Source organism: Gopherus evgoodei, chromosome 4 (assembly GCF_007399415.2).
Source record: "Gopherus evgoodei ecotype Sinaloan lineage chromosome 4, rGopEvg1_v1.p, whole genome shotgun sequence".
Classification (NCBI taxonomy): domain Eukaryota; kingdom Metazoa; phylum Chordata; order Testudines; family Testudinidae; genus Gopherus; species Gopherus evgoodei.
Window position 1 is genome coordinate 62,605,272 of NC_044325.1, and position 13,439 is coordinate 62,618,710.

A 13,439-nucleotide genomic window follows, 5' to 3' on the forward strand; every position below is an offset into this window, starting at 1 on the left:
GTGACTAATTGTCTTGAGCATTTAGGCTGATCTCCCTAGTCCTTTTGCCTTGCTTGGCATCACCTAAGCGTGACTTTTCTACAGAACAGCAGAGTAAGCTTTTTCTTTTCAAACCCTTACCAATGGGTTGATTCCTTACAAACTGCCTGACTGCTGCCTAGCATACATGGCACATGGGGCAAAATCCATCTCCAGTGTCAGTACACATGCTTGGTACAACACACCTGCTTCGAAGCTAGGGGAAGATCCCTGTAATTGGTGTTTCATTCAGTGGAGATACCTGTCAAATAGGTGTTGTGTGATGAGTTGATGAAGTAATGTGAGAGTGGCTGGGTCATGTCCTGGTACAGCACCACTTTGTCCAGTGATACAATATTGTTTTCAGGGCCACAGAGGAACCAGACCATCCCCTCTGGAGACAACTGCCCTGCAGGGAAAACAAAGCTATTAACAGAAGTGAAATGACGAGGCCTGGCTCCCTTGCAGGTGGGTAATGCTGAAACACAGGGGCCGGCAGGAATTAGACAGGTTGCTCCAGACACACTAGTAAGTATCAGAGTAATGTGCAGTGTGAGATGATTCCATAGCACTGGAAAGACAGAGAGGCAGTGCGCTGAACAAGACTCACCTCTCTGGATGTTAATCCCACTGGGTTCATACTTCTCGATCAGGCCCTGAACCTGCTCTGGTTTGGCCGGAGGGAAAAGGATGTCATTGAGGCGGGAATCTCGCTGTTTCTTGTTGATAAACTTTGCCAAGTGCTCTTTGGTCATGTAGGGCTTGGCTTTCGAATGGCTAAGGGCAAAGAATTGGAAAGGAATGGAAGAGGGAATGTATTTAAGTGTTACTGGAAAACCCCTTTTACAGCAGTGGGACGCAGGCTAATCCTTTCTGCAGCTAGCTGTGCATGCCCATCTCTCTGGACTCCCACCGTTTCCTAGAAGGCTTTCTTTTCTCTGAAGGCTCCAGCTCTCTCTCAGTTCCTCTACCTTGCAGCACCCTTCCCTCTTCTTTGTATCTTATTTCTGTATCTTATTTCTGCATATTTAGTGCTGGTGAAAGGTTACACAGATTGGAGACCAAGGCCAAGGTTTTCAGAAGTGATCAGTGGTTTTTGGTGCCTCAAATTTTGGGTGCCCAACTTGAGACACTATCAAGGGGCCTGATTTTCAGAAGAGCTGAGAACTCACCTATGAAAATCAAACCCTTTTAAGCTGTCACCAGTTTGGCCACCTGCACACAGAGGGACCCAGAATCATTGGTCACTTCTGAAAATCATGGTCTAAAGTTCTTTACCTGTCCACTGAACAGGTTCAAGTGCAGAAACGTGCAGTGCACACTTCCCACCTATTTGATTCAGCCTTGACCTGTGACCGCCTCTGGCAACGAAGAGGGTAGATCAGTCTCCATACCCTAGCCAGGCCTGCCCTCTCTATTGAGGCTGTCAGTAAGCATGTCAATTCCATTGGTGACACAGACACCTGCACATTAGGAGCAGGACTAAGATTGAAGTCACCTCATACACCCCAGTCATTTTGCTTCAGTTGTAGCATATCTTCCTCCTTTATTGTCCCCCGTTTGCTTGTCTTTTCCCCTCATGAAACAAAGCCTGCCCCTGCAGCATGAGGAAGACTCACTGAGAGGTGAATATCTCATCGATCTCTGGACGGGGACACAGGTTCATCAGGAAGGTTTTATACACTTTCTCAGGGAAGTCCTCTGGATTGATCGCATCATTCTGAAAAAGAAACCGCAGCTCGCAAGTACTGCAAACCCATGTCTGCCTTCACTTCCTTATTAGAGCCCGTAGTCCATATTCCTATTGCCCTGCTCTGTAGTGCCTGGAGTATCCTTGTTTGGTGGGGTGAAATAGCACACCGAGCATCAGATGTTGCTTAAAGAAACAGGGCAAGTAGTTTGTGATGCTTTGGGGGAAACTATTTCAATGGGGTAGTTGGGAGTTGTCCCTTGGGAAGGCGCAGTTGTTGAGTGGATAAAGCAGTGACCTGGGATTCAGAACATCTGGGGTATATTCTTGACTCCACTATTGACCTGCGGAGTGAGCTTGGGCAAGTCTCTGTGCCTCTTTTTCCCTTTTCATGCATCTGATGAAGTGGGTATTCACCCACAAAAACTCATGCTCCAATACATCTGTTAGTCTATAAGGTGCCACAGGACTCTTTGCTGCTTTTACAGATCCAGACTAACATGGCTACCCCTCTGATACTTTTTCCCTTTTGTCTATCTTATCTCTTGAGACTGTTAGCTCTTTGGGGCCCTAGGTGACGCTGTAATAGAAATAATAATAATTGATGTCATCATGGCTGGGAGCGAGGTAAAGCTCCAGCATGGTACAGATTATACACTTTCACAGTAATTTAGAATGGTGGTCAGGAAGACTCCCTCTTTGGGGCTGTTTTAGGGATAGCATCATCATGGTCAAGAGGTCAGGACCAGAGAAGAAATTGTCCTGGAGCTCTGGACACCTCTGAATATCCCAAGAAGTCACTCACCTTGCCCTTTGGAAGGTGACAAGCATGTAATGCAGCTTCTACCCTCTTCCTGTCTGCAGGAAACATCTGAAAAATACTGAGAGAGAGAAGAGCAGTTAGGCCTGCAAAATGACAATTTGTGAAGTGCAGTGAGCAAGAACAGAGGTTCTTCTTCGAGTGATTGCTCATATCCATTCCAGTAAGGTGTACGCGCCGCGCGTGCACATTCGTCGGAAAACTTTTACCCTAGCAACTCAGTGGGCCGGCAGGTCGCCCCCTAGAGTGGCGCCACCATGGCGCTCCATATATACTCCTGCCGGCCCACCCGCTCCTCAGTTCCTTCTTACCGCCCGTGTCGGTCGTTGGAACAGTGGAGCGCGGCTTAGCTGACCTCCACTTCCCTAGCTACTCGTTTTCTCGTATATAATTATGCAGTTATAACACTTTTATATATATATTTGTATGTTATACGTGTTTCTTGGCTAACATGGTTAGTTTAGTTAGCGGGGTTCAGGAAGTAGCCCCTTCCATGAGCCCAGTGCCGGAGCCATGCATGGCTCACCGGGTTTTAAAAGGGGCCCGGCTTGCCAGAAGCCGCGGCCGAAGAGAGATCTACATGACTCCTGTTTGAAGTCACACTTGACAGATAAGTGCCCCATTTGCAAGGCTTTTAAGCCGAGAACAAAAAGGTGCGGGACTTTCACTTACCCCTCCACCTTGGGCGCCGAGCGATGTTCAAGCGGCGGGCAGAAGCGCCTCCTCGGCACCGGACCCCGCCGGTACCACCAAGGCCTTTCGGCACCGACCGTCGCCGGCACCGATGTCGACTCGGCACCGCTCCCTTCTTCCGAGGTCGAGAGAGTCTACGATTCCTGCTGGTGCCTGGCGGCTCCCCGGCACGCGCCGTGGTTGAGCCCCCTGCTCCCGCTACTTCCGTGCCACCTGCATCGCAGACAGAGAGCTCGCCTAAGTTGCGTTATCCGGCACCGTCACCTGCAGAGGCACCGATGACTTCGGCTCCGTCGATTCCAGTCCCCCAGAACCATGGAATCCGGTGCCTGGCAGCTCCCCGGCTCGCGCCGTGGTAGAGCTTACTGCCCCTGCTGCTTCTGTGCCAGCTGCACCACAGCTAGACAGCTCGTCTAAGATGGCTCGCCCGGCACCGACGACGTCGGCACCGTCGATCCCGGTCCCACGAGGGCCGTAGAATCCGGTGCCTGACGGCTCCCCGGCGCGCGCCGTGGTTGAGCTACTGCTCCTGCTGCTTCCGTGCCAGCGGCACCGCAGCCAGAGAGCTCGTCTAAGTCGGATCGCCCGGCGCCGACACCTGCTACGGCACCGATGACGTCGTCACCGTCGATCCCGGTCCCACAAGGGCCGTAGAATCCAGTGCCTGACGGCTCCCCGGCACGCGCCGTGGTTGAGCGTATTGCTCCTGCTGCTTCCGTGCCAGCGGCACCGCAGCCAGAGAGCTCGTCTAAGTCGGATCGCCCGGCGCCGACACCTGCTACGGCACCGATGACGTCGTCACCGTCGATCCCGGTCCCACAAGGGCCGTAGAATCCGGTGCCTGACGGCTCCCCGGCACGCGCCGTGGTTGAGCGTATTGCTCCTGCTGCTTCCGTGCCAGCGGCACCGCAGCCAGAGGGCTCGTCTAAGTCGGATCGCCCGGCACCGGCACCTGCTGCGGCACCAATGACGTCGGCTCCGTCGATTCCGGTCCCACAAGGGCCGTAGACTCCGGTGCCTGACGGCTCCCCGGCGCGCGCCGTGGTTGAGCTACTGCTCCTGCTGCTTCCGTGCCAACGGCACCGCAGCCAGAGAGCTCGTCTACGTCGGATCGCCCGGCACCGACACCTGTTGCGGCACCGATGACGTCGGCACCGTCGATCCCCGGTCCCGCAAGGGCCGTAGGATCCGGTGCCTGGCGGCTCCCCGGCACGCGCCGTGGTCGAGCTAAGGCTCTGGCTGCTTCCGTGCCAACGGCACCGCAGCCAGAGGGCTAGTCTAAGTCGGACCGCCCGGCACCGACACCTGCTGCGGCACCGATGACGTCGGCACCGTCGATCCCGGTCCCGCAAGGGCCGTAGAATCCGGTGCCTGACGGCTCCCCGGCACGCGCCGTGGTTGAGCTCCTGCTCCGGCTGCTTCCATGCCAACGGCACCGCAGCCAGAGGGCTAGTCTATGTCGGATTGCCCGGCACCGAAGCCTCTGAGGCACCGACAACATCGGCACCGTCGATTCCAGTCCCACAAGGGCTATCGAATCCGGTGCCCGACGGCTCCCCGGCACGTGCCGTGGTTGAGCGTATTACTCCCGCTGCTTCAGTGCTGACGGCACCGCAGCCAGACAGCTTATCTAACTCGATTCGCCCGGCACCGGCACCTACCGAAGCTCTGATGACCTCGGTACCGTGGATCCCGGTCCCACGAGGGCCGTCGAATCCGGTGCCTGACAGCTCCCCAGTACGCACTGTGGTTGAGCCTGCTGTTCCCTTCACGCCGGAGATGTTACCAACGGCGAGGGCTCTCAGTGCCATGACAGAGTCAGTGCTGCCTGACCCGGGCACCGCCGGTACGGGTAATACGGTCTCTTCAGGGGACTGTCCCCTGTCAGTACAGCAGAGCGGCACCGTTCATGATCACGGTCCCGCAGACACTCCAAGTCCTGTCGGCACGCCGGACACCACTGGCAGTCCCGGTGCTGTTTTCCTCAGTACTGGTCACTCGCTGCACCGGTCGGTATCCCGTTCGCCGACCCGCTATCGGCACCGTTCCGACATCTGGCACCGGGGCAGGTACCTTGACTCCTGTAGCTCTTCTCCGAGCCTCGAGATCTCGGTCGACCTCCCGACACCGTTCTGGTTGCGGGTCTGGATCTCGTTCCAGGTACCGATACGCCTCCCGATGCCGGTCCCCGGTGCCGAGTTGGGCAAGGTCCGAGTGAGTCAGAGACTCGGCCCGTGCCTTCTTTTAGTACCTCCATGGCCATCCGGACACGCATCCGTGTCATCCCATATGCGCAGATTTTATGCTCAGGACCACGATCCTGATATGATGGCCAGCGGGCGCCAGCCCCGAAGCAGAAAGAGCCTTGGCGAATGCAAGGTGTACTCTGCAGGGGCCCTGCAGCTCTGGGTAGCAAAGCAACAAGCCTTGCTTAGCTGCGATAATTATAGCACCTGGGTGAAGGAGTTTCTCCCTCAAAACTCCCACCTGGAGTTCGCTGCCGTCTTGGAGGACGGGGGAAAGAATTTACCCTTTGTTGGTAAAGGCATCTTCGCGGCAGAGACAGCCCCAGACTGCGAAGCCTGCTGGACAATAGGGTCCTAATGCGTCTCAGCATGTATACGCCAGCGACCAAACGCAGGCCTTTATGGCCCCAGCCGCCATACTCTGTGCCTAGCTAGAGGCAAAACTCTGGAAAACGACAAGGCCAAGGTGGTCGCAGACAAACGTTAGGCCCCCTAAAAAGCCAAAGTCAAGGTCCCTCGCAATTACCACTGGGACCAAAGACGGACCTTCCAAGGTTCGCCGGAGGGCGGTGTACCAGTCGCAGGACGGGATCCCGATCCCGCTTTCTCCTGACATGGCCCCAGTTACTTTTAGATCGCTGGGTCCTGCGCACGATGGAGCATAGGTACCACCTTTAAATTGCTCCAGCCCTGTCCTCCTTCAGCGGACGAAAGGGGCAAAGGGTTTTACTCCCGTTATGCCCTAGTCCCCCACTCGAACACAGGTCTCAGACCTCCCTGGTCCTGCATGGACTCAACCGGTTTGGGATAAGGTTGAAGTTCTGCATGGTATCCCTGGGAACCATTGTTCCATCCTTGCCTCCTGGGGGCTACTATTCCGCCCTGGATATGAAGGACGCGTACTTTCGCAATGCCATCTTCCCTCCGCACGGGAGATGCCTCCGCTTTATAGCCAGCGGTGAATACTCCCGGTTTACGGCCATAGTCGCCGCCTACCGTCGCTGATGTCGGATATGCGTTTTTCCGTATTTGGACGATTCGCTTATCCGAGGAGACTCTGAGACACGAACCACTCAGCCCGTGGGCATCGTCACGGTCTTATTCACAGGTCAAGGCCTGCTGTTTATTATAGAGCAATCCACTCTGGTTCCCACGCAGAGGTTGGGCTTCCTAGGGGCTATCTTGGTCTCCTACCTAGCCGGAGCCTGCTTATCACAACTGCGGTTTTAGGCGATGGCAACAATCATCTGAGGTCTGAAGGCTTTCCCAACGACCTCAGCTCGTTCTTGTCTCAGTCTCCTGGGTCCATGGTTGCCCGCAAGTTTGTAACCAAACACGCCAAGCTCCGCCTCCGTCCTTTCCAAGTCCGGCCCACCTCGGCGTACCGCTTGGACAGGGAGCCAATGGTCATGGTAGTCACCGTTCCCTCGAACGCCTTAGGCTCCCTAGAGTGGTGGCTAACTCCCTCCTTGGTGTGGACAGGGATGCGGTTTCATCCGCCCCAGCCCTCACTGCCCCTGACGGCGGACGCATCATCTCTCTGCTCGAGTGCTCATGGTCACCTCCGAGCTTAAGGCCTTCGGTCTTCTAGGGAGCTGGCATTCCTCATTAATGCCCCAAAATGAGAGTAGTCCGCCTGGCATGCCAGGGGTTCCAGCGGCAGCTGCGAGGCCGTTGTATCTCGGTGTTTACAGCCAACACAATGGCCAGGTGCTTCATAAGTATTCAGGGGGGACATAGTCCTCCCCCTTTTTTGTCAGGAGGTCATCCATTTCCGGGTCTTTTGCATGGCCCACTCGATGGAGCTGGCGACGTCCTTTCTCCCAGGCGTTCGGAACGTCTTAACTCTTTGACTCAGCAGGTCTTTCCTGTCTTACGAGTGATCACTCTGCCCCATGTGAGGCGTCCCGCTTTCCGGAAGTGGAGATGGTTCCTCACACAGACCTGTTCGCTCACCGCGAGAGCAGGAAATGCCAGGTGTTCTGCTCCTTCCAAGGTCTCTCCTCGGAATCGATCTTGGACGCATTCCTGATGCCGTGGAACGGCCAACTGCATTATGCCTTCCCACTGTTCCCACTGGTTCATTAGGTCCTGCTCAAACTCCGCAGGGGCAGAGCGCGCATCATCATGATCACTCCAGAGTGGTCCAGGCAGCACTGACATACCACGTTGCTCGGCCTGTCAGCCCAGACCTCATCACTGAGGGCAATGACAGGCTTCGTCACTCGGACCTGCAGCCTCTTCGCCTCACGGTGGCTCCTGCGTACCTGAGTCGGGGTACAGGCAGCCTTCCACCTGGTCAACGTACCGGGCCAGGTGGAAGCGTTTCCTTTACAGCTGCAGTACGCTCGATCTTGCTCCTGCTGAGGTCTCGATCCCCTCTATTTGGCCTGCCTCTGGCCTTCAGCGGCAGGATCTGGCGGTATCATCACTGAGGATACTCTCAGCAGCCATCCCTACCTTCCAGCAGGCTAAGATGGACGTTCAGTGTCCCACGCTCTATGGGTTCGAGGTCCCTCAAGGGCTTGGAGCGCTTGCACCCTCGGGTACGCCGCCCAGCCCCGCCCTGGGACCTCAACCTAGTCTTGGCCAGACGGGTCTCTGAGATCAGAACTCTTACGAAGGTTCCACAAAGACAGGGTGCAGTTATGACCGCACCCGGCTTTCCTCCCTAAGGTGTTTTGGCCTTTCATGTTACCCATAGCTCAACGCAATGGGCATAACCGTTGCACTCCTTGGACATCTGTGGAGTGCTCGCATTATATTGTGCTGACAGAATCATTTCCTAAGGGCCCCCAGCTCTGCCCCGGTAGCGGGCCAAAGGGAGGGCTTGCTTGTTTTCCTCTCAGAGGATCTCATCTTGGGTGATGGCGGACATCCCCACTTGTTATGATTTGGCTCATATTTCCCCAAGCCACATCACCGTGCATTCTACCAGGGCTCAGGCTTCATCTGCCGCCTTGCTGACTCGTGTTTCTACCCACGAGATCTGTCGCGAAGCTCCATTGGTCCTCGGTCCTTACCTTTGCTTCGCAGTATGCCCTGGTTCAGCAGTCAAGAGAGGCTGTAGCCTCTGGCTCAGCAGTTTTATTCTGCCACATTTCACTCCGACCCCACCGCCTTTGTAAGGCTTGGGATTCACCTTACTGGAATGGATATGAGCAATCACTCGAAGAAGAAAAGACGGTTACTCACCTTTGTAACTGTTGTTCTTCGAGATGTGTTGCTCATATCCATTCCGCACCCGCCCTCCTTCCCCACTGTCGGAGTAGCCGGCAAGAAGGAACTGAGGAGCGGGTGGGCCGGCAGGAGTATATATGGAGCGCCATGGTGGCGCCACTCTAGGGGGCGACCTGCCGGCCCACTGAGTTGCTAGGGTAAAAGTTTTCCGACGAATGTGCACGCGCGGCGCGTACACCTTACTGGAATGGATATGAGCAACACATCTCGAAGAACAACAGTTACAAAGGTGAGTAACCGTCTTTTGGGGCTGCTGGCAGGTGCAGTCAGAGGGTGGGATAAGATGGGGTGGGGTAGTGGGGAGCTACAATCAGAGAGAGGGACAAAAGTGTGCATGCAGAACTGGGTCACAGAGAGAAAGAGAACAGATATGTGGAGAGATGTTATGTACAAAATGCTTAAAGGTATTTAGGGGCCTAACTCCCATTGATATCAATACATAAATACCACTGCTGCTTCAATTCAGAGGTTTCTCCAACCAAGGGCAGGGCTGCCCGGGGGGGGGGGGGGGAAGAGCAAGTGGGGCAATTTGTCCCAGGCCCTAGGCCCCCATGAGAGTTTTTCGAGTCCCCTGGAGAGGGATCATTCACTTGCTCTGAGGGCCCCGGAAAACTCTCACGGGGCCCAGGGCCCCGGAGCTTCTTCCGCTCCGGGTCTTCGGCAGCAATTCGGCAGCAGGGGGTCCTTCCACCTTGGGACCTGCCGCCGAAGTGCCCCGAAGACCCGCAGCGGGGGGTCCTTCCACCCCAGGACCCGCCGCCAAAGTGCCGGGTCTTCTTCGGTAATTCGGCAGCGGGGGCCCCCAAGGCCTCCTGAATCCTCTGGGTGGCCCTGACCAAGGGTAACTTTAGTTTCTGCTGGGGACCCTATAGGACAAGGAAGGGCAAACTACGGCCTGCGGGCTAGATCTGGCCCGTCAGGGCTTTCAATCTGGCCTGCAGGATTGCCATCCCAATGGCGCAGCAGGGCTAAGGCAGGCTCTCTGCCTGCCCTGACCTCGCTCTGTTCCCAGAAGCGGCCAGCATCATGTCCCTGAGGCCCCTGGGGGAGAGGGGGCAGAGGGCTCTGTGCGCTGTCCTCGCCTGCAGGCACCGCCCCCTGCAGCTCCCATTGGCTGGGAAGGGGGACCTGTGGCCAATGGGAGCTTTGGGAGTGGTACTCGCAGGCGAGGGCAGTGCACAGCAGAGCCACCTGCCCCATCCCACCCCCAAGAGCCACTGCCAGACTTGCTGGCCATTTCCAGGAGCGGAAAGGGGACAGGGCAGGCAGGGAGCCTGGCTTAGCCCCGCTACGCGATGCTGCCACCCCAGAGCCGCTCGAGGTAAGCGGCATCGGGTCAGAGCCTGTATCCTCAACCCCTCCTGCACCCCACACCCCAACCCCCTGCTCTGAGCCCCCTCCTGTACTCTGCACCCCCTCCTGCACCCCAACTCCCTGCCCTGTATCCCAGTATTTCTATACTACTGCAGTGGCTGCTCAAGTGTGGATCAGGAGCTAATGTAGCCCCGCTCTGTAGAAGGGGAGTGCAAACCACCTCCTCCATCACTGCGCCTGCACAAGCACCAGCACAGGGGAGAATAGGGCCTCAAGTCCAATTCTGCTCTCACTTGCATTGGTGTAAATCCAGAGTAACTGCTGAAATCAGTGGAGATACACTGGTGTTAAACTGGGATAAACTGGGGAGAGGACCCAAAGATTTTATACACAGATAATGGGAAAACAATTAAAGAACCAATCAGCTCAGAATTCCTGGATGTCAGTAAGAAACACAGGCATGCCAGCACTGCTGCCAGCCAGGCAGAAAGCTCATTTAGAGATGGACCAGGACCAGAACCCCTTAAGCTTTTGGAGTGTGGTTAAAATGAGATTTGGATTTTACCCAGCCTTGAATTTGCAAAACAAAACCCCATCAAATGAGGCTTTATACAACCTGGACCAGCCCGGTTGTTGATCTCTACTCTGAGACCAGAGGGCTAATCCCAGGGTTCCTCTTACTGCAGTAGCAGGACAGCCCCTGCTAATGTGCTCTCCAGACCCAAGGCATGTCCCCCATGGCCTAATCCCCTTCTGGGGACAGCCAGAGGAGACAGAAGTCCCTTTCATTCTTCTTGGGGGAAGGACCAGAACCCCAAGGAGGTAATGACTTGCTCTGGGTGCAGCAAGGCAGACAAAGCCAGGCTGGGCTCTCGTCCCTTCACCCATCTGCTCTGTTTTTGACCTGACTTGGTGCACAATGAGATGTAAATGCCTGTACTCACTTCCTGACAGGAATTTTTCCTTCAGCACTGAGTTGCATCTTCAGCTTCACCAGGCTGTGAAAAAGAGCAGATCGGACAAGAACATGCTTGTATAACCTTTCCAGACCACATGTGCCAGGATTCAGGGAGAGGGAAAGAAACTCAGATGTTAACTCCCAAATAGAGTCCTGTCTGCAGCATTGCTGTAGTCGCATTGGTCCCAGGATATGAGACAGACCAGGTGGATGAGGTCATATCTTTGATTAGACCAACTTCTGTGGGTGACAGAAACGCTTTCAAGCTACACAGAGCTCTTCTTTAGGTCTGGCAGATTTTGAGATGCTCCTCAACAGCAGAGGTTTGCTCTCAGTTTTTGGGAAGGAGGCAGAAAAAGTTAGGCAGTCAGCACAGTATATAAATACTTAGGTACCACAGTGAGAAAATGCCTGAGAAACACTCAAGAGAGGTGTTTGTATTTGTTGCTCTACAATGATCCTTGTGGTCAGTTAAATAATATGACACAGTCCTGGAAAGAAAGACTCAGCATTTGTCAGGGCTAATGTGATGCTGGAGGGGATCTTTCCTGGATATAAATCTTGGGGCTCTGGATTTAATTGCTTTTGTATAATACCAAGCATATGCTTAATTGGCTCACTATGTACTTTGGTTTCAGTCATTCTCATTATGGCTATGTCTACACTACATACCACCAGCAGAGGCATGTAGTGTAGGTGTAGCTGCATGCCGTAGTGAAGAGCACACCACACCTGAGTCTCTCTCCACTAGAGTCTTTCCCTGCTGCTGGAGCCTTTCCCGGCTGCCGGTAAAGGCACTAGAAATGGAGAGCTGACAGAGCCTTTCCCCGCTGTAATGGGCATGCTAAATTAAATTGTATTATCCTGTTCAGCCACTAGGTGGCATTGTGCATAAAAATCCCTTTTTTAACAACCCTCAACCATACCAGGCAGAGCATTAAAGGATCTTATGATGAACATAGCTGGTATGTATAAGCAAGTTCTGTGACCAGTCTACATCTGGTACAGACGCATGACAGGGTGTCAGTAGTAAACTAAGAATAGAAACAAAAGAAAAACAGCAACAGATGTTGCAGACAAAAGGAACAGCAACAAATGTTCCAGGATCTCATCAATATGCCACTCTTCAGTGCCCCAGCGAACTTCAGCTTCCCCAGTGGACAGAATGGAAGCAGTATTTTGCAAGATTTTGAATTTCCAAAAACTCCACAAAGAAACTGGAGATATGCAGCAATCTTCTCTAATATATGCTACAGGGAAGCAGACAGAGCATATCTTTAAATCCTTTGACTTTACTGAAGACAGTCACGGAGATGACTATGAAAGGGTTCTGGCTATGTTCGATGCATTCTTCATATCTCAGAAATGTGGTTTATAAAAGAGCAAGGGACTTCAAGAACCAGGGGGAAAATAATGAATGTTTTATAAGAGCTCTGCATACATTGGCTGAAAATTGATTTTTGGGAATGCAAAATGGAAATATCAGAGAAAGGCTAGTAATTACTGGGTTAGAAGATAAAAACCTTTCACAGCAGCTACAATTGAAGAGAAATTTAACACTAGTGACAGCTATACAGATAGCAAAAGAGTCAGAATTAGTCAAACAATATAACAAAAGATAGGAGCAATTTGAAAACCCTGAAGCTAGCTAAGCTATAAACAGACACTTGAGTGTTAAAAGTCATTGTCATAAAACCCCTGAGGCAAGGAGAGAGAATGCTGAGTCTAAAGCAGTGTCTACACTGCCACTTTCAGCGCTAAAACTTTAGTCATTCAGGGGTGTGAAAAAACACCCCTCTGAGCAACAAAAGTTTTAACGCTGAAAAGCGCCAGCATAGACAGCACTCCCAGCGATAAAGCTACCACCGCTCGTTCGGGGTGGGGTTTTTTTTATCGCCAGGAGAGCTCTTCCCCTGGCAATAAAGCATGTCTATACTGCCATGTCACAGTGCGGCTGTGCTGTAACATGGGCAGTGTGGACATACCCCAAGAGAGACAAATTCCAACCTACATGCAAAAGGAGTGGAAAAAGTCATATCCCAAGAGATGATGATGTCACAGGCAAACAGCATAATGCATGCATGAAATATGAACATTTTGCAGCTGTTTGCTGCACCAAAACAATCAGGACGTTGACTCACATTAGACAACTAAGAGCCATTTTTTCTGGGATCTATCACTTGTGATGACAGAGAACCTGTCTGGAGAGTGAAACTGAATATTCATGGCAAGACTATTGCCTTTAAAATTGACTCAGGAGCTGACCTCACAGTCATTTCAGAAGGATTTACAATCACCTTCAACCCTTCCCAAAGCTGAAGTTACCTGAGACAGCTCTGACAGTATTCTACCTGCATGGGCCAGTTTACCACAGAAATAACTTACACTCTGGATGCATAGCTTTTGTCTTTGTATGTAATCTAAGGACCACAGACCAGCAGCCTTCTCAGCTGCAGTGTG

At 53.4% G+C, this 13,439-nt stretch overlaps 1 protein-coding gene across 7 annotated transcripts in view; it reads right to left on the reverse strand.

Annotated features, from left to right (window-relative positions):
* PLCB2 (phospholipase C beta 2) overlaps positions 1–13,439 on the reverse strand; it is a 70,870-nt gene that overhangs the window by 30,569 nt on the left and 26,862 nt on the right. For 6 of the 7 annotated variants that reach the window (XM_030559454.1, XM_030559456.1, XM_030559452.1 and 3 more), the window contains 5 exons: positions 10,966–11,019; positions 2,514–2,589; positions 1,638–1,738; positions 629–795; positions 281–427 (listed from right to left, as the gene is read on the reverse strand). In XM_030559454.1, the coding sequence (XP_030415314.1) occupies positions 281–427; positions 629–795; positions 1,638–1,738; positions 2,514–2,589; positions 10,966–11,019 (545 nt within the window). The remainder of the gene's footprint in view (positions 1–280; positions 428–628; positions 796–1,637; positions 1,739–2,513; positions 2,590–10,965; positions 11,020–13,439) is intronic. The other variant, XM_030559455.1, reaches the window with a different exon arrangement.